At 34.5% G+C, this 26,882-nt stretch overlaps 1 protein-coding gene and 1 non-coding gene across 4 annotated transcripts in view; both read left to right on the top strand.

The window, feature by feature from the left end:
* Positions 1–4,031: 4,031 nt before the first annotated feature.
* The window catches only part of LOC106666321 (PDZ and LIM domain protein 3), a 65,986-nt gene continuing 43,135 nt past the window's right edge, over positions 4,032–26,882 (top strand). For 2 of the 3 annotated variants that reach the window (XM_014393422.2, XM_014393420.2), the window contains exons 1-4: positions 10,793–10,917; positions 17,658–17,794; positions 22,608–22,756; positions 24,153–24,348. In XM_014393422.2, coding sequence (XP_014248908.1) covers positions 17,684–17,794; positions 22,608–22,756; positions 24,153–24,348 — 456 coding nt within the window. In that variant the 5' untranslated portion in view covers positions 10,793–10,917; positions 17,658–17,683. Of the gene's footprint in view, positions 4,117–10,792; positions 10,918–17,657; positions 17,795–22,607; positions 22,757–24,152; positions 24,349–26,882 lie in introns of those variants that run through there. The other variant, XM_014393421.2, reaches the window with a different exon arrangement.
* Positions 14,995–15,067, top strand: Trnad-guc. The gene has a single exon. It is a non-coding gene; the product is annotated as a tRNA-Asp (tRNA).

Genomic DNA, 26,882 nt, shown 5'->3' with positions numbered 1-26,882 from the left:
ATGCTGATATTGTAAATAAAATTGATCATGTAAGGGACGCTTTAGGGATGTACACTTCGGTCTTTCAAGTAGAAATAATGCCTTCAATGCTTGTGCCTTAGAAAATCTTAAAAGAGGGTATACTGGCGAAAAAATCCTCGATAAACAAGCAAGAAGTACAAACATTAGTTTGTACAAAAACTCATCAAAACTAGACAATGAATGCATCCAAAATCTCTAAAACCTGGGTAAAAATAACCCAATGATGTCTTTGGTACAAGGACCCAAAGAAATTTTGGGTAACGAAAAGTCAACACACTGGCCATATTTAGGCCCTGATTTTGAGATAACAAAATAAACACAGAACCCTCCATCACAGAATGGATCCAAAAAAGACAAAAGGAGAATTGGATAAACTCTAGGGGCGCTAGACATAGTAAACTTATGCTAAAACAACGCTCACCAAGTCTGGCAAACTGATACAGTTAGAGGGGCTAAACTGAGAAGAATGATCGGATTAAGCATCTTCCCTACTTGGGCATATTCAATGATGGTCCCATTTATAGATGACGAAATGAGTAGGAAGAAACGGCCATCCATATCAGTTTTGAATGCAAAGCTACCTCTCAATGATCATCCCCATGACTCGGGATAGAAAGAAAACCCAGGAGATGGAATTCCAGCAACTGCTTAGAAAGAACGAGTAGATTCCACTATGGAACTAGGAAAGTATGCGAGAAGGCCACAGTGCTTGGGGAACACCCCCCCCCACTAGTATTCATCATCATTATCCCTAATCATCATCAACGTTATCATCTCGAATCATGAACAGACAAACAATCATGGTTTGTTTCTTTTGTAAATTGGACAAGGTGCAAGTAGGATCATCCGATATATTGAACCTGAATAAATATGTTCTTACTTTTTCATGGATTTGGGTCAATTTATGGTTGAGTCGTAATTGTACAGATAATTGATATCCAAAGACTAATCCATAATAATAATGATTTTTGTGGGTTTCTCCTTTGACTATGTTCCCATCCAATCTCCCAATTAAAAGTAAACGTTGACTGATAACAGTATGTTTGCACTTGGTTGTTTGCTTAAAAGCAGGTGGTTATATAAACTGCTCAAAAATGAATATTGCCAATTTTGTAGTGTTTACTTTTCCTAGGATTTTTTAAATTTTTATTATAAATGGCATTAAAATTGATTAGAAATTATTATGTTTTTTACTGAAGGAAAATTTAATCAAGTGATTTTGAAAAAAACAACAAAATAAAAGGTTTTAATTCCATAATTTTATTTATTGGACACAATAATTTTTTTAAACAATTAATGAAAATTGATGGCCACGAAGGTCCTGTTGCAAGCCAGGATTTTGTATAATTGTATGTCTCAGTTTTAAAGCTTGATTTTCCCCCTGAAATGGAAACTTTTGCGCACTGACGACTAGTAGACTATCATTGACGATTGGCATCAGGAAAAATAGTGATGTTTAACAGGCTATCAATAAAAGTGTGCTGTTGTATAAAAACTGACGCTCAAAACAACACACAAATTTAACCCTGATAAAACTAATGTGTCAAATAAAACAAATTCAGCAAACAACAGCAACATAGTGTACTTATGGGACCCCAGTATGAATTAAATCTTGAGAATAAAAGTAAAATGTGACAAAATTGAGGAGCGTAGAAAGAAGGATCACTGATGTTTACGAGGCAGTGGTTGGGCCAAATTACAACATTGTTTCCTTTATTGCGCATCATATCGTTTATCAACTGAAACACCTCAGAGTAGATCAGGGAGAACAGAAATAATAAAATTATACCCAGCATTTATACTGAGAGGAACAAATATTATACCACTTAAAATTGTATTACTTCATAGAAATTTTTTTCCCCCATTCATTTGACCATTAAAGTGTTGGTTTCTTGTTTACCTTATCTTTCATAAAAATAGACACAAATGGATAGGAATTGTATTTTCTCTACACGAATCGTATACGGAGTACGAAAATCTTTTTTAGGGCCTGAGGGAACAGCGAGAATAGGCGGACCGGAAATCGATAGAGTGAGAATTGAAAGTGAGAGAAAGAGACAGAGTGAGAGAGAGTGTGAGAAAGTGAGAGAGAGTGTAAGTGTGCATGTGTGAGAGAGTGGGAGTGAGAAAGTGAGAGAGTGAGAGTGTGAGTGTGAGAGAGAGTGAGCGTGAGAAAGAGAGTGAGAGAGAGTGAGTGTGAGAGAGAGTGAGAATGAGAGAAAGAGAGAGAGTGAGAGAAAGAGAGTGAGAGAGTGAGAGAAAGAGAGAGAGTGAGAGTGAGAAAGTGAGAGAGAGTGAGAGCGAGAGAATGAGAGAGAGTGTGAGTGTGAGAGAGAGTGAGCGTGAGAAAGAGAGTGAGAGAGAGTGACAGTGAGAGAAACAGAGAGAGTGAGAGTGAGGAAAGAGAGAGTGAGAGAGTGAGATAAAGAGAGAGTGAGAGTGAGAAAGTGAGAGAGAGTGTAAGTGTGCATGTGTGAGAGAGTGAGAGTGAGAAAGTGAGAGAGTGAGAGTGTGAGTGTGAGAGAGAGTGAGCGTGAGAAAGAGAGTGAGAGAGAGTGAGTGTGAGAGAGAGAGTGAGAGAAAGAGAGAGTGAGAGAAAGAGAGTGAGAGAGTGAGAGAAAGAGAGAGAGTGAGAGTGAGAAAGTGAGAGAGAGTGAGAGCGAGAGAAAGAGAGAGAGTGAGAGAGTGAGATAAAGAGAGAGAGTGAGAGTGAGAAAGTGAGAGAGTGTAAGTGTGCGTGTGTGAGAGTGAGAGTGAGAGTGTGAGTGTGAGAGAGAGTGAGAGTGAGAGAGAGAGTGAGTGTGAGAGAGAGTGAGAGTGAGAGAGAGAGTGAGTGTGAGAAAGAGAGTGAGAGTGAGAGAAAGAGAGAGAGAGAGTGTGAGAAAGAGAGAGAATGAGAGTGAGAAAGTGAGAGAGAGTGAGAGTGTGAGAGAGAGTGAGAGTGAGAGAAAGAGAGAGAGTGAGAGTGGGAAAGAGCGAGAGTTAGAGTGTGGGAAAGAGAGAAAGTGAGAGTGGGAAAGAGAGAGAGGGGGAGAGAGAGAGAGTTAGAGTGACGATTTATTTTTACAAATTTCGCAGATTTTCGTCAATTTGTCCTTTCTTGCACTCAACGAGAACATTTTGCAATTTGAACTTACGTACATGCCCTTCTAGATGGCCATATGTATATAATAATAAAAAAATTAAGCTGAATGTAGTACAGTAATAATAACTAAAATAAAATTAAAAAATCAGTAAAAAAAGAAATCGTATATATAAAGCCATTTTTCGTGTCAGTTTGAAATGACATAACCAGGCTCCAAGGCGGTTTATTTGTTGTCGGCCGGTTGTTTTGATGTTTGTTGCCATGCTTTTTGGCTCCTCTTTTATATTGCGCAGTTGGTTTATTGTTTTTTTTAATATATATTTATTTTAAATCGCTGCATCGTCTTTTGGCAATCGACGCCGGTTTCGAAATACGAACTTCGTAAAGTCCAAACGATCTTTCAACACCACCTTCTCAGTCAAAGCTCAAATCGCGCCTATGCACAAATACGAAACGGGGACGCGGTGGCTCCGGAGATTTTTCGAACGGATTTCAGGAATTGGAGCATCTGGCGCCATGACAATATTTCCTTTTAGATTATATTTACGAGCGGAGGATTAATTATAATCATTTTATTCCACTTTCCTCACTCCCAGGATATTCGGCTAATTGGAGGAATGGCCTCTTTTATTTCTATACGAGTGTAACATCTCTTAGAAATAGATGTTCCAAAAGTAATATTTTAGAAAATATATATTTTAGGGAACTTAAGGTAAAAAATTCATAATATATAATAAATAAATGATAAATAAAAATTTAAATTTAAATTTAATTAGTTATTTATAACAAATGGAAAATTTTATATAATCTTTTTGAAAAAAGTAAATAAAATAAAATGAAATAAAAACAATCTGAATTGGGCATGTTTAACAGTACTGAACGGACATTTTCTATCTTCTGTGCAGGAGCCGAAAAGGACGTCTTCTACCAAGCAGCATAAAAGCAGTAGATCCTGTCTCAACTTGATTTTTTTATGGAAAGAATATTCCATATAAAATAGAAGATATCAGGTGAGTTTCCTTTTCATTTGTTCCCCCGTCCCATTCTTCCAAATCTCAAAGCTGGTTCAAAGTTCAGATTATTTTATTCCCCAGAATTTAATTTTACATTATATTTTATCATTTTAACCTAAAATACGAGAAGATTTTATATCAATTCATTTTATTAACAGAAAAATTTATTTTAAAGTTAAAATATTATATTTTTAAAATTAGTACAAACAGGATTGTTCCTGTACGCTGAAGTCAAATTTTGTATTATTTAAATTTTAACATAAAAAACAAGATTTTTTCCATTAATTTATTTTTCTTTAAACCCGAAAATACATTTGTTTCAAAGTTAAAATATTATTTTAAAACAGTTTTTTATTTAAATTTATTTGTTACCTACACATGGTCGTATACTATACAAATATGTACACGTGATTAATGTATCACACAGCACAATACTAGCACTAATGCCAGCACTTCACCGGTAGAAAACATGCTTTAAATTGTGTATGATTAGAGGTCAAGGAGGTCCAGAGGCCATCGTGGGTTGTGGCGTCGTGGTGGGTTGTCAGGTTGGGAATGAGTGGAGAGTGCTCGAGCAGTACGGTTAGCATGGTTCGAAAGGTTGGTGCGGAAGGTTTGGAATCTGGACCGGATCAGTTCGTTGACAAAAGTTATGTTGAGGTCTTTGTGGATAATGAGGTTGGTGACCATAATAAGGTGCTTTGACAATTTGTCTAAGGACTTTCAATAGGAAGGACTAGATGCGCTGGATATTGGATGGCTTGGCAGTACCCCACAGTTCCACTTAATTAAGTCTTGTACAGTGTTAGCTTTGGCTTAGTTGTCAAATCGGTTTCGTTCTTAGAAGTCTTCGTAGTAGTCCAAGTCTTGTATTAAGTTTTTTTTTAAAGTCTTGTGTGGGGTTTTCACGTCAGTGTGATGTCGAGATATAGTCCCAAGTATTTGACTTAAGTGGATACCGATGTCTCTGTTTTGACGTATAATGGCGGGCAAGACTGCTTTTTCAGCTTAAAAGTACAGCGAGTGCACTTTTCTTCGTCCAGTATTGTCCTCAATCTTTTGTATACCAGTCGTCGATAAGCTCAAGGTGTTCCTGGATGTTGGAGGTAGCTTGCACAGGATTCCAGTTAGAGGATAGGATTGCGGTGTCGTCTGCGTAAGTAGTGATAATTATCAGAATGTATTGGTAGGTCGGCAGTATAAATGATACCAAGGATAGGACCAAGGATACTACCTTGCGGTACACCGGCCTGTTTGACTTCCGAGAATTCATTGCCGCACCTCACTCTGAAACAACGATCAGTTAGGATTTCAATAAAATATAATAATGAGAGGGTACGATGCCAGACCCTGTCGAAAGCCTGTCCTACATCTTAGAACGCGCCTAGACAATACTCCTGTAAAAGCAAGTATAAAAAAGTATAACCAAGATTGTTTTTGTGTGCCTAAGTCAATCGTTGAATTAAATAAAACCTGTAAATCGAAACAAAAATATTTATGTTATAAAGAATTATTAATTTTGTTTCCTGTCTCTAAAATATAAGATTAATATCAAAACAATAAAAAAATTACATTAGAAAACACTAAAATTTTTAGTTAATCATGTTATATATATATATNGTAGCGGAATGCTACAGAGGTAAACAAACAATATCATTTGGAAGAGGATTAATAAGTGTTGACATTCATACAAATGAGTAATCCTGTAAACGTAAACAGAATATTTTATATAGATTTTTTTTAATGAAAACTTAAAATCCTGCATTATTTTCCGGACAACCCAATAATAGTTTACTTGTAGTGCCACAGCACGGTTAGGAACTTACTTTTCTTTTTCCTTTCAAAGAGGAAACATTAAAGGAAGTGACACAAGACTTCAGTTATCCATTTTAACTTTGGTGATAAAAAAACTTGTACAAGCTTAATATATCAAGGAGTCCGTACATTTCCCATGAGTAGTATTTTAAATATGCACTAGCAACTTGTAATCCTCCAAAAAAGTTTTCAGTATCTGAGGGAATTACTTTATAAAAAAAAAATATTTGTAATTTGCCGTAGCTTAATTGGGTAAAAAATATCTTTAATAAAAACCTTCAAAAATTAAGAATCTAATTTTTTTTACAACTGCATTCTTCGACCAATCAAGTAAAGCATATAATATTTACATGCACACAATAATAACAGTAGCATGAAAGCTTGAACAGCTAGCATCTAGTGATGGTAGCCGTTAGTATATCAATACGATGAGCGAGAGACCTAGGAGACCGATGTCAAGGGTTAAGGTTGTCGCGGGGTCATCGACGCTTCAGTCTTCTGTTGTGATTATTAGGTAATGTGGTGGATGACAGGTTTTTGACGAAAGGTTTCGGATGATGGGGTAGTTTGGAATGGTACGTTTTGTAGCGGGATTGGACTCGCTCGGTAACAAGAGGTATGGATGGTCTGATTGGAGACATAAAAAGCGGCGATGACTATGGTTCTGAGGATTTTGGATTGAAGGGATTGAATTGAGGTTGGAATGCTTAGCAGTTCCGTAAAGTTCAAGTCCGTATGTCCAAATGGGGCCAGGAGGGTAATGTAACGTTTCCTTTTGTTTGTTAGTGAGAGTGTTGATCGTCTGTCAGTAGCCGTTTAAGCATGAAAATTCGTATGTTACAGTCTGTGCGCTTGAGTCGTGTATGGAGGTTCGACGTTTGTCCAGGTAAAGTCCGAGGTATCGTACATGGTTCGCAATTGGGATGGGTTGAGGTATACTGGTGGGAGCGTTTTTTTGTTTAGGGTCAATATTGTGTTTGTCGATTTGATTTCTAGGATGTGTAGGTGATTTTGAAGATAGTGGGAAGCTGTGACAGGATCTTTATCAACAGAAAGGATGGCGGTATCATCGGCAAAGGTGAAGGTGATAGTGTTAGTTTGCGTAGGTAGGTCGGAGGTATAAATTGAATAAAGGAAAGGAGCGAGCACGCTGCCTTGTGGGACACGTGCCAGAATAGGATGGATAGGAGGCAATGAATTTCTGTGGGATACTAACAGTATGTGGGGATGTAACAGTCGTTAAAATAGGATTTTAGGATAAGGTAGGTTGCTGGTAGGATGTTCTTAAGCTTCCTCAGCTCATAGGCCTGGTGTATATCCAAGAATACACCCGGTCAATACTGTTTTAGCTCATAGGATGTCGATTTTGCGATGTGCTTGTTGTACAGTTGAGTGGCAATTCAAAAGCCGAATTGGTGGTGGGGAATTGTGTTTGTAGGAATTTCCTTGGACAAGAGGTTCGATATGAGCTTTACCAGTATTTTGCCTATCATTTTATTATTTGATTATCATTTTATTAACAGTTAAATGTCTGTGGTTCTCATTTACTCGCTATCTCCTCAATTCACTTTATCGGTTGATTTTAATAGAAACAAACATTTAACAACAAAACATTGTTATTAGAAACAAAAAACATTTTCTTTATCGTGCCAACGTTTCGATCTTTATTGAGCCCTGAAGATGATCTCAATAAAGATCGAAACGTTGACACGATAAAGAAAATGTTTTTCTGAAACCTACATCACACCAGACCGCATCTCACGATTTCTGAATAATTATCGATTAACGGTAACTAATCACCACACATAAATAGAAACAGTTTTTCAGGGTTTGTATGATTTATTCTCACTGAAATTGTACAGATGGGTCCACATATTCTCGCTGTTTTTCTGAATTGCAGCTATCCACTAATTAAGGAGTTGGAGTGTAAGAACCCCTCGAAATTATAATTATTGATATTAGTTTATAATCTGAGAGTCTATTTATGGGAGTACTTTATTAAAGTCGGTCTTGGCTCGCGTATCATCGCTGTTTTTTTTCTCGATCTAGATAAGGTGCTGATCCATTGTAAGTATCCTCCAATTTATGATTATTGGTATTAATTTATGGTCCATCGTGGAGATCTTCGAGTTTATAATTATTGATATTAATATGTAATAAAGCAATGTGGTAGTCTATTTAATGATTGGACTAATTTATTAAAGTCAGGATTGGTCCGTTTATTCTCGCTGAATTCTTGGCTGTTCCTTTCTAGTCAGTACAGTCTTCAGTCGATCTACAGAAGGGATGCTAAAACGTATAATTTTTTATTGAATTCATCCATGATTAAGGTATATGAGTGTCTATTGTTAAGAGTGCTTTATTATAAAGGAAAGAACGTTTTGGTCCGCTTATTCTCGCTATTTTTCCGGGTTGTTCCTTTCTACTTAATCGTCAGTCGGCCCATAGAGGAGATCCCCGAACATAAATTTTTTTATTTATATTTATTCATGCTTAAAATGCATCTCTTTATTGTAGAATGTTTTATAGTACAGACAAGAAAGTCTTGGTCCGCTTATTCTCGCTGTTTTTCTGGGCTGTTCCTTTCTAGTCAGTACAGTCTTCAGTCGATCTACAGAAGAGATGCTAAAACTTATAATTTTTTATTGAATTCATCCATGATTAAGATGTATTAGTGACTATTGTTAAGAGTGCTTTATTATAAAGGAAAGAACGTTTTGGTCCGCTTATTCTCGCTATTTTTCCGGGTTGTTCCTTTCTACTTAATCGTCAGTTGGCCTACAGAGAGATCCTCGAGCTTATAATTTTTTATTTATATTTAACTATGATTAAAATGCATCTATTTATTGTAGAGAGTGTTTTATAGTACAGACAAGAACATCTTGGTCCGCATATTCTCGCTGTCTTTCTGGGCTGTTCCTTTCTACAGTGTTCAGCCGATCTAAAATTATAATTTTTTATTGAATTCATTCATGATTAAGGAGTAGAGTGTCTATTGTTAAGAGTGTTTTATTATAAACGAAAGAATGTTTTGGTCCGTTTATTCTCGTCATTTTTCCGGGTTGTAGAGAGAGATCCTCGAAACTTATAATTTTTTATTTATATTTATTCAATTTTAAAATACATCTATTTCATCTATTTATTGTTGACAGTGCTTTATAATACTGACAAAACCGTCTTGGTCCGCATATTCCCGTCGTTTTTCGGGATTCATTTTTCAACGTATTACAGTTATCAATTGACCTATAGAACAGGTCCCTCAAACTTATAATTTTTTATTTATATTTATTCATGATTAAGGTGTATGAGCTTCTATTTATCGTGAAGAATGCTTTATTATACAGGCAAGAACGTTGTGGTCCACTTATTTTCGCCGTTTTTCGGGATTCATTTTTCTACGAAGTACAGTCTTCAGTTGGCCTACAGAAGAGGTCCCTCAAACATAATTTTTCATTAAAGTCATCCGTGAAGGTTTATGAGTGACTATTGTTAAGAGTGTTTTATTATACAGACAAGAACGTTTTGGTCCGTTTTTCTCGCTGTTTTTCTGGGCTGTTCCTTTCTAGTTTGTACGTCTTCAATCGATCTACAGAAGAGATACTACAACTTATAATTTTTTATTGAATTCATCCGTGATTAAGGTTATTTTTCCTGGTTGTTCCTTTTTACTTAATCGTCAATTGGCCTACAGAGTAGATCCTCAAATTAATGATTTTTTATTTATTTATCGTCGTTTATTGCACGGACAAGAACGTTCTGGTCCGCTTATTCTCGCTGTTTTTCTAGTTAGGTTTGTGTTATGTAGGCGTATAAAAAACAACAAAAAATCTCTCATATCCAATCGTGTTTGCATAGAGAACCAAAAACGTTTTTCGTCTCTGAGCCATCATCAGCCGTGCTAACTTGTCAGGGGAGCGATCTTAGCTGTAGTTTTCCATGTCATTCCATGGCCCTCGAAAATTAAAGTTCATTCCTATTGTAGTAGATTGTCCTTTGAAGATGGTTAAAAAATTATAATTGTCCTTGATTGTCTAAATAATAAAACTATTGCTAATTTTAACGAGATATAGGAAAACAAGAAATTTTCAGGTTTAGGGCTCTGCTGAATTCAACGCTAAGTCCTCGCCAAAATGGTAAATAAATCGTTTACTTTCCTCAGGACATGTGTTGTTAATATGTTAAATAACATGTTACATAATGTATTTCGTACAGTAGAATTTTAATAAAGTTGTACCTCGATCTTCAAACAATATTTCTAATCTTGTGAATTTTAATTAAACTGTTTTGATCACATTTGACGATCTGGGTCAACCTGTGCTTGATCAATATCGAAGTGTTGCAAAAAAAAGGTGTTTCCGTTTCAATTTATATTTATCATTTCTGTCCCCTGCCTTAAATAACTGAGATGAAGCGGATTCTATTTTTGTCTAATTTGATTAAATACCGTGTTAAGCAGGTGTAGAATTTTTGCATTCAGGGTCGTTTAAATGTTTGAAAATAATGTTCTTGTTGATGAAACAATGGCATTTTAAATTGGTGTATAATCGAAAAAACACGTTATATTTTGTCTGGATTTTATACTTATATACAAAAAAGATAAGATAAACTTTGGGATGTGACAGGTCTGATTGCTGATTGGCATTGGCCCTGCAATGAGAATTAAAAAAAAAATATATATATATGTATTCCCGGTGGGGGGATGTCGGCTACTATTTCCGTCCGCAGGTCTGGACACCCGGCTATTCTCTGATGCAAAAGCGTCTCCCCAGAACACCCGGAGCGAACACTTCTGAAACACGTGTCCGCCCCTTTGCCTTCCGTGCCCACGTCTTCAGAACGGTGAGTAGCCGCGGCTACCCGTTAAATGATTAGCTAGTTGTGTTCCGAGGCTCGCGAAAGGTGGCCCGAAGACCCATCGAAGATAATCCGTCGTACAACGGCGTCCCGGCTTCGGATCCGGAGGAATCAAGAGAAAATAAGCAAGTAAGCCGGAACTATTTCCCCCCTTTTCAAAGAAAAACAAAATTAAAGTGATCAATCTCTGACAAATTGTTACCGATTGTTTAGGAAAGTAACTTTTGTTCAACATTGGACCTTGTCCAAAATTGTCTATCTCGATCTATCACCTCTGGGGTTTTTAAACGACCCTAATTAAAACGTAAATTCGACAGTTGGAATAGTTACTATGTATTAAATTTAATCCATCCACTCAGTCGCATCTGACCGGTAAATAAAAGACCTGGTACAAGGCTGAATTCTAAAATTAAGATTGAACTTCTAATGAGACGATTAGAATATGAAATTCAAGATTTAACGATGGCCAAATTTTAAACTCAGCCAATTTTTATCTAGATCCACTTTATTTCATACACGTAGACAACCAAAAACACATTTTCATAAAAAGTAGCCGATATTAAAAAAAGTTATTCTTTTTAAATAAGGTTTTTGCTAGAGATGAAAAATTAGTGTCACGAGCGGGATTCGAACCCACGACCTTCCGCACAATACACCGCTGCTCTAACCACTTGAGCTATCGTGNTGCAGCTGTAAATAATAATTAAAAAAAAAGAATAAAAGAAAGACTAACAATAATATAAACCACTGATATCTTGTATTGGTTTAAGGAATTTAACATTAATTACCATAAAAAATTGTTAACGGAAAACTAAGTAAAATTAGTTAATTTGATGTGATTGATATCAACCTTAATATTATAATTGAATATAAAAGAGGAAGTGTAAGGCGAATTTGAAAGAAAGAAAAACTTAATTTCTTCGACAAACATTCGAAGAAATCACCTTTATCACGGTTTAGAAACTATTTCTAATGATTTACACCGTTAAAATAACGTGTATTTAATTTCGTTTACAAAATTTGAAATTAAATCTTGAGCCATAATAAATTTAATTGTTTGAACATTCTACCACTCGCCATACGACATTACCACTGTAGAAAGATAATCCGTATCATAATGATTAAGGATTGAATTAAATTTAATTTGTTAACCTTGTAAATAGTTAAAAATACTAGCCCTGGTGAAATATATTTCCTGAAAGCTGGATGAAGAATGAGTGTTTTTCTTTATTTTAAATTCGCCTTATCATTGATCTTTTATATATTTTAGTTAATATCTAAAAAAATGTTGTTAAAAATTATATTGAATGTTATTTTTAAATCAAAATTGTTTGAAATTTTCATTTTTCTTTAAACAAATTGTCCTTGTGCCTGTTATTTCAGAAGAAGTAAGACTGGCTTCTGCACCGTTTTCTTTTTTGACAACCTTATTAAAATTGTGACTTACAAAAAATTCAAGTTTATTTGAGGCTGTCATAATTGACGTGAAATTATCGTTTTGAATATTTCTATTTTTAACACAAAGTTTGGATAAATGGTTGAGAATTGATCAAAGCTGATCTTAAGTCTTTTATAATTCTAATTTTTCCATTGAAAAATCAGGTATGAGGACGAGATTATTTAGATTATTATTGTTTGAAAGAAACAGTCAGCTTCTTTGTCGACGTTTTCATATAGATGTTCATATTTGCTAACTTTTTGAATTATTAAATTCTCTAGTTTTCGTGGTCCGCCTGACCAATTAATATCTTTCAATTAATTAAGGTTTTGCTTGAGATAAAAAAGTCAGCGTCACGAGCGGGATTCGAACCCACGATCTTCGGCAAGATACGCCGCTGCTCTATCACTTGAGATGGGAAGTTAGTGTCCGAGTGGATCGAGGAAACGATAGCTCAAGCAGCGGCGTATCTAGCCGAAGATCGTGGGTTCGAATCCCACTCGTGACGCTGACTTTATTATCTCAACCAAAACCTTAATTAATTGAAAGACTTTTGAATTATTAATAATAGTTTCAAAGTCCTGATGAAGATAATTCCTCGAACGCTTGATGAAGGAGGTTTTTTTGGTCTAATTCATTGTTTTTTAATACACAATTATACTGTTAAGACAGACAATTATATTCAGATAATTTATAGTAATAAAACCTAAGTAAAAATTATAGTCGTTTAAATTTTTTGTTTAAGTCAAAATGATTTTAAAATTTCATAATTTTATATTTACCATGAAAATTAAATGGGATAAACAAGGCTATACTTGTCAAAGATAAACGGGAAAGGGCTATTCAAAAAATATTTTATAATTGAATAAAATCGATTTGTATGGAGATAGTTGACATATAAATAATAATTGTCAATACAGATTATTGTTTAACCCAAAACACTGCACCCCCGGGGTAAAACGGGATAAGACAAATTTTGGCCAAATGAGAAAAGTGCAAATTCCAGATGTTTTAGGCTTGATAGACTGTGCATAATTGAGTAAGCCGAAGCTACTTCCTTTTAAACGCAATTAACGTTACCTGGAAACGTTTTGATAATTCTACTTGGTTTAGGCGTTGACACGGCGCTTATCTTTGTAAGGTAAAGGTCCCGGGTTCGAATCCAGCGGCCCTGCATTCGAACCCGACATACTTACAAATGGGCTTTTGTTGGCCTGACTAAAATAGCAAAGCAAACATGAAAAAAAATATGCTTTTTGATTTATCCAGTTTTGTCCCGAGGGTGCAGAATTATGGTTAAATATTTTAAACTTAAATTATGTAAACATTGTTTAAGCAAAGATTAACTAAAATGGTTATGGAGTTTTTTCTATATTGAATAATTTGAAAAAAACCGAGTTGAAATCTGTACTTTTTAAAGTAAAAGTAACTAAAATGATTTAGGATTTTTTTATGAGTTAATAATTCACGAAATCGATCTTAGGCCTGTTTTTTAATTAATGTTAAAGGACCGCTATTGCTTAGTGGCTAGTGCTTCCGATTCTTACTTGCCACTCTAGCAGCTTTGGGTTCGAATCCCGACATTGCTGTTTTGATTAGTAAAGTGGTTCTGACCCCTAGCCCCCGGGTTCCTCTTTATATGATAGGAATTACAGTAACAATTAAATGTGGTTCATAGAACCTTTAAAACAATCTGTCATTTCAGATTTTCATTAATAAAACCAGGCGATAATATTTTCTATTAAACGCCGATAGTTCGGCATAGCGTAACAGAAATAAAAAAGTAGGTCGACTGAATAACTCGCCTCTGCCAATGTTCACCACGTCTTCGAATCCTGGTGTTATTTTTCCAACAAAGATTATTGTTGATTGACGTTGTTTTTGTTGTTGACGCTTGAAAAACAGACGTGGTGGTGCCAAAAAGACAATTCACTGATAGGACGAGACGGATTTTTATCTGGAAAATATTATATTACTGTTAACTATTATTGAATTAATTAATTTTTCCAGTCAGGTTTATTAAAAGCCAACACTATATACAAAGTAGACTTAAGTACATTTAATAGTGCAGATATTTTCAATTTTGGTTTCTTACAGTATTTTTTTTCGATTTCCTTGGTAAATATAATATTGGCTTGATTGACTAATGAACTTCGGCTTTGTAAATGAGAATAGTAAACAATATTCTGTTTAATTCCCTAATTTCGTGGTCCGCTTGAACAATTAATATATTACAATTAATTAAGGTTTTTAGTTGAGATAAAAAAAGTCAATGGCACGAGCGGGATTCGAACCCACGATCTTCGGCTTGATACGCCGCTGCTCTACCACTTGAGATTTTTGCCATTTTTCAAATTCAAAAAGGAGGGAAAATTCAAAAGGTGCTGTTGAGATGGGAAGTTGGTGTCCGAGTGGATAGAGGTCACGATAGCTCAAGTGGTAGAGCAGCGGCGTATCAAGCCGAAGATCGTGGGTTCGAATCCCGCTCGTGCCATTGACTTTTTTATCTCAACTAAAAACCTTAATTAATTGTAATATTCTGTTTATCTGTTCCCATACCTCAACCCACCTTTCGAATTTTCCCTCCTTTTTGCTATTTTTTTTAATCTCAACCTCACACACAGATTAATTGAAAGAAGTTATTTGGTCAATCGGGCCACGAAATCTAATGGATTTAATAAGTAAAATGAACATTTGAAAAATGGCAAAAAAGAGGGAAAATTCGAAAGGTGGGTTGAGGTGGGAAGTTGGTGTCCGAGTGGATCGAGGTCACGATAGCTCAAGTGGTAGAGCAGCGGCGTGTCAAGCCGAAGATCGTGGGTTCGAATCCCGCTCGTGCCATTGGCTTTTTTATCTCAACTAAAAACCTTAATTAATTGTAATATTCTGTTTATTGACTTTAAATTTTTTTAATTATTTACAAAATATTTTATAGAAAAGTCAAAAGACCGATGAAGTTAGCTTGGTTTGAAGCTTTCGTTCGGTCATATTTTAACATAGTTCGTTATTATCAATTTGGTATAATTTTTCATTTTCATTTCAAAATTATTTTCATTCAGACATCTTCTTCATCAATAGTTTTTACAAATGTTTTTCGTTTAGTCATTTTCAGAGTCAATTACTGATTATATTTTCAAAAAAACTGTCATATGATTCAGAGGTCTTCATATTTTTGAGTAGCTGTTGGGTTTGCAATGATAGTAGAACTAGTACAAATAATCGAAAATAGAAAAACCATTTAAAATACTGCTAATTCTAATTCTATGTTTAATTTTTATAACAAGGACTTTCGTTAATTATCAAAAATAAATTCTTTTAAACAAAATTTTGTTGTTTGGTCATACTCAGAGGCAAAGACTTGTTTATTATTTAGTTATGAAATATATTTATATTTATCAATCAATGATTCAGCATGTAAATCAACATAATTTAGGATGGATGAAGTGTTATATAAATTTTTTTATTGGTAAGAGATTAAGTTCCCGATGGTGTAACGATCAGAAAGTTCAAAAAAATTCGAGAATGAAATCAACCCCAAAAAACACCGGATACGACCTGTGTACGTACTGGTCTGATACTCAATGAATTCATGGAAGATCAGGTCATTTTGATTCCTAAACTAAGTAACGTTGGTTAAAATTGGATAAGCTCGGATCATTCAGGCCAAATTTTCTATCGCCGGCGTTTTCTTATTTATTTAAAAAGGCTCCAGCATAAAAAACTATTGCCGATGGGCGAAAAACAATACGTGACATAAGTTTCATTTCCGTCGACAACTCTCTACAGAATAGGTCAACCGAATCCTCATTCATTGAACAACGGCTTGGTTGAAAATGGCCAAATCATCCAACCTTGATGTCAGATATTCCGAATTAAGCAAGAAGCCTGTTCAGGACTTAAACCGATCCAAGCTGAAGCGTCAGTGTATTCATTACAGTAACACCTGTCCTATTTATTGCTCTTCACTAGCGTTTTATCAGAAAACAAGAAAAATACTACTTCAACGTTCACTTACAATACGATAATTATGGCATCATCAGCTCACCTCAATGGTCTCGAACTTACATTGGACGTGTGCTTGCGAATAGTTACAAAAGATACAGTTTTTGAATGTATATAAGTGATTTTGTAATTATCAAAGATGAGAACTGATGCGTCACGGGCCAAGATAAAAGTGAAAGAGCTGCTAGGTGTTTGTAAATCTGCCGTGTAAATTGTGACAGAAGGGGAGCGAATACTCCGCCTTGTCGGACACCAGCGAGTCGAGGAAATGGAGGAGAAAGAAATGTTTTGGACAGTTTGGAAGTGACGGTTTGTAAGATATTTTTTGACATTAAGGTAGTAGGGGCCCTTCCATAGAATCCCTGCCTAAAAAATCAAGTCACCAGGGAAGCACTACATTACAGCAACACTACAGTGAGCTTTGTGATCATTTGTAACATAGCGAATTGGATTATTTCCCTATTATTCTGTTATTACTATCTTCAAATTTGAGATTTTTTCTTTATATTTTAAATGTATTTTTCAGCTATTTTCAGAGTTTTTTTAGATGAATTTCTTAAATTTGTGCCAATCAGTTTTTTTTCTAAATATTTAAAGAGTATTAAGTCTTTAATCTTGGACTTTCTTTAGACCTAGGCGCAAATGGTTTTTAAAATTTGTATCTTCTATTTATGTTTTAGTGGTCAATTGACCAAGTTACTTCTTTCAATTAATTATTCTTTTTATCTAAGGTCTTGGTTGAGATAAAAAAATTGAAAATGGCAAAAAGAGGGAAAATTCGAACGGTTGTAGATTGATATGGAGAGTCGGTGTCTGAGAGGATGGAAGTCACGGTAGCTCAAGTGGTAGAGCAGCGGCGTATTTAGCCGAAGGTCGTGGGTTCGAATCCCGCTCGTGACACTGACTTTTTATCTCAAGCAAGACTTTATATCTTCTGTTCAAAATTTTAGAACTTTTAGGTAATAAACACACCACACTTGATTCTATCACAATTGTAGAATCGCTGTAACCCAGGAAAAACTCGTTTTATCTCGATTTGATACATGTTTCGGGCGGGTGGTCGACGAAACAGGCCGAATTATGTCAAAAGAAGAAAAAACCAAAACAAAAACGAAGTGGTTTTTGCGTGTTAAACAGATCCCTCATTACAGATCTCTACTTTAACTAACCCATCAAGCTCTAAATCGCTGTTTTATCGGCGCACCGCCTGTTTGGCCTCGCTCCAAAAAGCAAATTGATATCTGGGATGAGGAAATAGTTGGAAAGGCAGGAAAACACGTAATGGCCTCTATTCTAGATTTGTTTTTGCCATTAAAAAAAAAAAACAAATATGAAATTTTACAGATCCACAGAAACAACGCGAGGTCTTTTTGGTATTTTTCTCCAACCAAAGTTTTCAGATTGTTAAAAAAAAATTATTGGTTTACAGATTGAAACCTGATCTTTTGGAGATAAATGTCTGCACGAGGTTTCTCGGTCACCCTCCACCGAGATGGGCACAATCAACCCTGGGGCATCAGAGTGGTGGGGGGTTGTGACTTGGGCAAGCCACTCGTCATCACAAGGGTAATAATTATTCTTAACATATAAAAAATAAAATTGAAAATAAATGAGTATTACATGGATGTAGGTTTTTTACGTTGGAACCAGTTCAAGCCAGTATCATAAGCTTATTTTAAGATCTTTTCACACGATGATTTTTTAAATATTTTTATTGTAATTTTTGACAATAAAAGTTTTTGATTTTTTTTTAAAATTTACAATCAATCTTAATGATGGAAAAGTCTATATGGAATAGATTTAGAGAGAAAATAAGATAAACCGACAAATAAATATAGCTTGACATATAGGTAGTTAGGAAAATAGCTAGATTGGATATATTAGATAGATAGTTAGCTACATAGATAAATAAATATTTTAGATAGTTAGATAGATAGATATACATTTATAGATAGATTGAAAAGATAGATAGTATAGTAGTAGATATCTATTTCATAGATAGATGAATAGAAATATGGATATCTAGCTAGATATGTAGTAAAAATAATTAGATAAGTAGATAAATAAACATATAGATAGATACATAGATATATATATACATATGTAGATAAATAGTTAGTAACACAGAAAATAAAATAGTAGGTACATACACAGATCAATTACATAAATAGATATATAGATAAATAAATAGTTAGTTAGTTACATATATACATAGATATATAAGTATATAGATAGATAGAGAGGGAGAAATAGATAGATTGATGGATAGATTGGTAGATAGGTACATACATTACATACATAGATTAGATGAATAAATATACAGACAGACAGATAAATAGATAAATAAACATACAGATAAATACATACATATATAGATAGATAGTTATTTAGTTACATAGATAGATAAGTATATAGTTAGATAGAGAGAGAGAAATAGATAGATTGATGGATAGATGGATAGATAGGTAGATAGGTACATACATTATATACATAGGTTAGATAGCTATGGATAGATAGAAAAAATATATATATAGATAGATAGATAGATAGATAGATAGATAGATAGATAGATAGATAGATAGATAGATAGATAGAGAGAGAGAGAGAGAGAGAGAGAGAGAGAGANTTAGTAATAAATAATCTTATCACAATAGTAAATACTATCGTCTAGTATAGTAGTACAGTATATACATATATAACACGAGGATATTTTAATTACATTTTTATCTATCATCGTATTTTGTCAGGAACTCTTCTTTTAATATAGATTTCGCTTTTACATATGGTAGAAGTAGTAAATTGTACAGGTTATTTTTATTATAATTATTGATTGCTTTTACTAGAAAAGATCCATTGTAGATAGCAGTTCTAATTTTAGGCAATATAAATTTATGTTTATCATATCTAGTATACTTGTCATGGGTAGGCTTATACAATTTAAAGTTATTTATCAGATATGATGGTTTTTGTCTTTTTAATATTTTTATTAAGAATATCGAGAGCATTAGTGCTCTTCTTTCTTTAATTTTTAAAATTTTTGCTTTAGCATAATATGGTGTGACATGTTCAAAGTATTCGATATTATAAACATATCTTATACAAGCATTTTGTGCTTTTTGTAGTTTTTCTAAAATTTTTTTAGTTATATTAGAATAGCATAGGGAAGCATAATCAAAGATTGGGAACAACATAGATTTTATAATTTGTAAATTTACCTCAGGTGGAAGATCAATCTGGATTTTTCGCAGCTGACAAAGGCTTTGGAAAGTTTTTTTACAAATATCGTTGGTTTGTTCTGACCAAGACAATGTTTCATCCATTGTGACACCAAGATTCTTTAATGATTTGGACAGCAGTATTTTGTGGTTATTTATTAATATATTTACATTTTTAACATTTATATAGTTTAAGTTTCTTAAACTATATAAATGAGGGAGAGAGAGAGAAGTAGAGGGAGAGAGAGGGAGAGAGAGAGAAGTAGAGAGAGAGAGAAAGGGAGAGAGAGAAGTAGAGAGAGAGAGAGAGAAGTAGAGAGAGGGAGAGAGAGAGAGAGAAGTAGAGAGAGAGAGAGTGAGAGAAAGAGAGAAGTAGAGAGAGAGAGAGAATTAGAGAGAGAGAGATTGAGAGAGATTGATAGATAGGTAGACTGTTAAGCAGATCGATAGTATGGGTTTAGTTGTTTAACGTTAAACTTTCTTGAAAAGTTAAGTATACGATTCATAATATTTGCTATTGCTTATGGAATAATGGGAATTCTGTAAAAATTGATTTTCTTTCTTCTAATACGAATATTTTCCGCTAAGCCATGATTTTCTTATCATTTCCCATCTGTATAATTTTACTTGATAATATATCGAATTAATGCACGATTCCTTAAATCCTTGCGTCAGAGTTTGGTAGGGAGAAATTCAATAAATGTCTTACCAGAAGGAAAGAGAAAAAAGATATTGGTGGATAATTATAGATCCAAGACCGGAAAATCGTATTGGGACTGAAGTTGAGCCAAAACGGTTATCCTAAAATTTCGAAACATGCAAGATCGGCATTGGCCAGTCTTGTCCCGGCAGTCGAATATAATATTATAAAGCTGCAACCGTCATCCTATTTAATCCGACGATCTTTATTTATATTCATTTTCCATAAAAATTAATCATAGTTGCCTTTTAAGCTGAAAATAATCATGGCAGATGTTACTTTTTTTAAACAGTTGTATTTAATGAAATCTTAATTTATTTTGAGATAAAATCCAGCTATACCTTAACATTTTTGGCATTTCAAATATGATAAATTGACAATGCTTGAACGTAAAGTAAAGGTTGAAAGACGGAAATGTGTAAATTCTATTAAATATGAAATGAACTTTTATTCGTCTATATTTAACATCGTCTTAAATTATTAAAAACATCTAAATTATCAACTATCAGTAATTTCTAAACTCGCTAAACTATAAAATATATGTAGTTCTAAAAGAGAAACTGATTTCTATTTATAATTTTTGACAGACTGCCTAGATAATTCATTCATTAGGATGTTAATGATAGGGTATCAAGAAGACTTTTTCTTTACAAAGGAGTATAATAAATATTTAGGATTAGCGGTGTCTCTTCCCGCTAATTCTTCTGCAAAGGGTCAGTTTTCCTTAACAGTTATCCAGGATTAAGGTCTTAGGTTTTCCTGATTCTTTCATAAATTCACCAAGTATGGAATACAGAGCACGGCGTAAACACAGTAACGCAATACTCATGCGTGTTGCGGGTTTAGTGCGTTTTCGTCGCTGCAATTCCATCATATAGTCCATATAGCCCAACGCTACTCCCCTTGAGTTGAAGCGGTACTTCATGTAGCTTCATCTATTTATCCTATCAACTGTTTCTCAAGGAAGTATATTTGCACCAGTCCTCTTTACCCTCTACACTGCTAGACAAACTAGGTACGTTTCTTATAATTGTTTCTAGACATATGATTTAACTGGAGCCCATACACTCGACTAAACGCTGTCTAAATAGAAGCTACAGAAAAAAATGACTTTCTATTTTTTCTCTCATTCCTTTTTTTTTCTCTCTCTCTCTCTATCTATATATCTATCTATCTACCTAACAATCAACCTATCTATCAATCAATCTATCTATCTATTCGTTTTTCTCTCTTTCTTTTTGCCTCTCTCTATCTATCTATTTATCTATCTATCTACCTAACAATCAACCTATCTATCTATCAATCAATCTATCTATGTATTCGTCTTTCTATCTTTCTTTTTTTTCTCTCTCTCTCTATCTATCTATTTATCTATCTATCTACCTAACAATCAACTATCTATCAATCAATCAATCTATCAGTCTGTCTCTCGTCCTTTCTCTCTCCAACTCTCCCTATCCCTTTCCCCCCCTCTCTCACTCTATCTAACTATTTATCTATCTATCTATCTGCCTAACAATCAACCTATCTATCAATCAATCTATCTATCTATTACAATACTGCTTTCTCCTCTCTCTATTTATGTAATGGATCCCTCTCCCTTTTCTTTCCTTCCCCCTATACAAATTCTTTCTTTTTTTATCCCTCTCTCTCTATCTATTTATATATCTATCTACCTAACAATCAACCTATCTATCAATCAATTTATCTATCTATTCGTCTTTCTCTTTTCTTTTTTTTTTCTCTCTCTCTCTATCTATCTAGCTATCTATCTACCTAAAAATCAACCTATCTATCAATCAATCAATCAATCTCTCTATTCGTTTTTCTCTCTTTCTTTTTTTCTTTCTATCTATCTATCTACCTATTCATCTATCTATCTACCTAACAATCAATCTATCTATTAGTCTTTCTCTCTTTTTTGTTTTTTTCTCTCTCTCTATCTATTTATCTATCTATCTTCCTAACAATCAATCTATCTATCAATCAATCTATCTACCTAACAATCAACCTATCTATTAATCAATCTATCTCGCTCTCTCTGTCTCGGTCTGTCTCTCTCCCTTTCTCTCTCTCGTACTCTCTCTATCTCTTTCCCTCTCTCTCTCTCTCTCTCTCTCTCTCTCTCTCTCTATTTATCTATCTCCCTAAATCTTTCTTCCTCTCTCTTTCTACTTCTCTTTCCCTCTCTCTCCCTCTCTCTCTCTTTCTCTCTCTCTATCTTTCTATCTCTCAGTATCTATCTATCTATATATACATCCTGCTTTCCCCTCTCTCTATTTATGTAATTGATCTCTCTCCCTTTTCTTTCCTTCCCCCTCTCACTCTTTTTCTCCGTACACTGTTACGTTAAATGGTAAAACATTACCGCTTTTCTCGCTGTTTTCTTAAATTTATCTGCTTTTACTGATAGTCTTTTTTCATAGAAAGCATGTAATGAAACTATATTACATTTGTCTTCCAGGCGATCGCCGGCACACCCGCAGAAGGCTTTGTAAAGCCCGGAGATGAAGTACTTCAGATCGGCGACTACGACTCGAGAGACATAACACACCAAGACGCCCAGAGCCTGTTCAAAAATGCCGGAAACTCGATACGACTAGTGATACACAGGTAAAAGATAATCTTTTTTTTATTTTTAATTACCTAAAAATGGTTTAAAGAAATTAAAAAATGCACTTGTTTATTTTGAAACAAACAAATTCTTAATCTTTTTAACCATCATCATGGTCATTATTATTTATTTAATGGGTTTTAAAGAGAAACGAAACGTCTTTAATGTCCAATTATCTAATTGTAAATACACAAAAAGCCTAGAAAACTAACTGGAGTCGTGAATTAGCGTTGAGCCGCCCTAGTTTTCTGGCGTAAGATTTCTATTTCCAACTTAAACACTTGTCTAGGATATACTTTACCGTCTTGTTTTCTCGTTAGCATCTGTCTTGGCGTTTAGAAAATCCTGACGGCCTAATCGACATCTAAGAGAAGAGATTTTTCACTCCAATTTGTAATTTTAAAATAGGAGGACTGGAACTTATTGTCTTTGTAAAAACTATATTTATTTAACGCTTTACAAACTAAACAGACAGATAAACTAATTAAAAAGAATGCTTGACACTTTTATGAATTTTTAAAAATTATAAGTAAATTTGTCCATTACTATGTATATGGAATGTTTTGCCTCACTTTTCTATTATTCTTTCTTTTCTGAATTGAATTATAATTATCATATCTATCGAAAACAAACTAAAGAAAAATTGAAGTGAGAGCTACGCATATTATTTTGTTGTAAAAATATTTGAATATTTAAAAAGTCCAGGATGCAGAATTGCCCTTGTAAAAAATGCTAAACGTTCATACTTAAAAACACATGAGAATTAATTAATGACAATAATATTAATTAATTTTGTTAGGTCAAGCCTATTCAATTACCTCAATCATCTAAAAGTTTTATATTAGGAGTTCTGGAAGAAATCAATTACGTTCTAAAACAACACTACACAGCTTTGCACATAGGTGGATTATGTAATTTCCAATTTCAATAAAGAAAAGCACATTGGCGTAGTATTACTGCATTATTGAAGCTTTTGATACTGTATGGCATAACGGAATAATATCAAAAATGTTTGACTGCAAGTCCCAAATTATCTAATTAAAATGATAATATCCTATTTAAGAAATAGGAAATCTGCCGGCCACCTTGGAAACGGAAACTCGTCTGCTTTCAGGTACATTCTCTCTCTCTCTCTCTCTCTCTCTCTCTCNAGAGAGAGAGAGAGAGAGAGAGAGAGAGAGAGAGAGAGAGAGAGAGAGAGAGAGAGAAAACGAGAAAAGGGAGAGAATTGATGAACCTATATGTGTTGATTGTATCTACAGAATTGATCTGAGACATACGTGCACACACACACACACACACACATAACGAAATGACATTTGAACCTTTTCTAAATAAAAATTTAGACATACTTTTGTGACTAGTATGATAATTAAAGGTTTTTGTTATGTTCAGAGTCGGAAGTGAGCACACAGGGAGGAGCAGAGAGTGCAGCCTGGACCCGCTGGGACTGCCGAAGGGGAGCCTTTCCGAACGGCTCTTCGAGCAGATGGGATCCGGGTCGTACAACTCGAACGCCTGCCATTCCAGGAGCTCGTCCGCGTTGTCTTTCCACAGAGATAACGAAGACGAGTTACGCGTCACGGAACAGGTGAGCCGAAACAATTATGAACTGACAGGCAAAAAATCCCTCCCATTTGTAATATAACTTGATTTGTATATGTACAAATATATCAAGTTTTTTAACGTTTAATAATTGAGTCTTTGTCTAAAAAAGTAAAGTGCTATGGAAAATGACAGATAAAAGATTTTTTAAAAATTTTGTTTTATAATTTTAAGTAATATTTCAATATCGCGTATTTCCTCCTCTTGCCTTAATTACATATCGAAGACACCTTGGCATAACTTGAACAAAAGGATCTTCAGTGAGGTCACAACCGAAACGACAAACTCTTTAAGTCTTTGCCGAGCCTTCGACGATTTTATCGTCATCATCAGGGCTTTAACTAGACGAGTGTTTAAATATATCTGGAGAACAACAAACTACATGTGTAATAATAATTAAAATTAGGTGAAACTCAGTATCTGTTGTTTTGAAGTTCGATGAGAATTTAAATTACATATGCAGTTTGTTGTTCTCCAGATATATTTAAACACTCATCTAGTTGAAGCCCTGATGATGACGATATAATCGTCGAACGTTCGACAAAGACTTAAAGAGTTTGTCGTTTCAGTTGTGACCTCACTTTAAGATCCTTTTGTTCAAGTTGTTCAACAAGCTGGTCGATACTTCATCTCATCTTTAACGCCTTGATATACTTTCTTCCAGTCTGGAAATGTCTCTTTGTTGGAGGTTAGCCCATTCTCCACGAGAGTCCTTTCAAGATCGTGGAATGTATCAGGAAGTGATGGACGTGCTCTTATACGTCTTTTGAGGTTATTCAATAAAAGTTCGATGGGGTTCAAGTCTGGAGAACGGGCTGGCCAGGCTAAGACCCTGATGTTATGCTGTTGAAGGTACGTTTGTACTAGGCCAGCGACATGTGGACGGGCATTATCGTGCATTAGAATAGGATTGTCGCTGATTTCATCGAGGATATGCAACACATGATGTTCCAAAATTTCATCCACATACCGAGTCACCGTCAAAGACCCTCCACGAACAACAACCAACTCTGTGCGACTCTCCATTGAAATTCCCGCCCACACTATCACTGAGCTAAGTTGAAAAAGTCGGCTCTGGGAAAAATTACAGGCTTTGTACCTTTCATTCTTGTCCACACTATTTCACGCCCATCTGTAAAAAGTACAGCAGACCAATCGTCCAAGGAGCAATGGTTGTGTTCTTGAGCAAATGGGAGCTGTGCAACTCTGGTTCTCTTACGAGGCGAAAAGCCATCATTCCATACTGATTTAATCTGCTTGGAGAAGTGCGTTCAGAAATATGGACACCTTGAACTTCCTGGAGCTGATGAAGCGCTTGAACAACAGTAAGGTGCCGGTGCAAAATTCTCAAAGTCCAAAAACGATCATCCTATGGTTCTGTTACCCTAGGGCGTCCAGAACCGGGCCTTCTATGGTAGGACCCAGTTTCTCGAAAACATCTAACGGCTTCTCGCAGAGTTTCTTACGGAACTCCGATGGCAATAGCCGCACACCTGATGGAACGTCCATCATCAATAAGTGCCACACAAAACACAACATCCTCAGCACTAAGCGGCATTTTTAAGTTTAAAAATTGAAATTAACAATACAAAAATGAAAATTAAAAATTTTATTCCTTCAGAATTCAAACGAGACTGAATGAACATTTCCAATTCCGTAAAAAGTTAACATTGAAAAATCCTTTATCCTTGTTTTGGATTAAGGATTAAGTGTGTTTACCTGCAATTGATATGCATAATTCAAAACATAGCACAAACAAATATTTATTGATAATAACGATGAGACAAATTTAGAGCAGATTTTTCTTTTATCGAGAAAATGAAAAAAATCAGTGGGGTGAAATTTTTTCCTGTCATTGTATTTCATTTCATTGTTTTTCTCTGCGCCCACTCCATCTTGTGGCCGTTGCTGGTACTATGTTGATAGGTTTTCATATCCAATCTCTTCGATGAAGCTGTGTTTTTATACTTTTCGATGATGATACCGACTAGATATTTTTTTCCTGACTTTCTGTAAATTTAGAGTATTTTCATATAATTTGTATATATACGTTTTTTCCTTACGATTCAGGTTTTCTTCCTTTCTTTGGAAGACTATAGGTTTTGCAATTTCAAAATCAATTTTATGTTTTGTTAAGTGACATGTTGTGATAGTCCTGTCACATTTTGATTTTTCTCTATTGTCGATGTTTTAGACTATTTTTACACAACTGAATAGTCTGAATATCTTTATCACAGTCACGTTTGCTTTTATAAACAATATAATTTTTTATATAATTTGTTAGTCTTTTATAGCAGACCGAAAATATTTCATATTAATGTTTTTGAATTTGACCCTTCTGAGTCGATTGAAATGAAAAAAAGACTGCTTTTTATAAACCTGATCATTTCTCCTTAAAAAAACCCTCAAAATATGTGAAATAAACGTGAACAGCAGAGGTGATCGGCATATTAATATTTGTTCCTTCTGAACTTCTGACTTGACCGAAGCAAGAATTGAGTTTAAAATAATACTTAATAC

The sequence above is a fragment of the Cimex lectularius genome, unplaced genomic scaffold, assembly GCF_000648675.2.
Source record: "Cimex lectularius strain Harlan isolate CLEC.00 unplaced genomic scaffold, Clec_2.1 scaffold236, whole genome shotgun sequence".
Classification (NCBI taxonomy): domain Eukaryota; kingdom Metazoa; phylum Arthropoda; class Insecta; order Hemiptera; family Cimicidae; genus Cimex; species Cimex lectularius.
The sequence above is the reverse complement of the archived record's forward strand: the minus strand, read 5'-3'. Positions and strand labels throughout refer to the sequence as shown.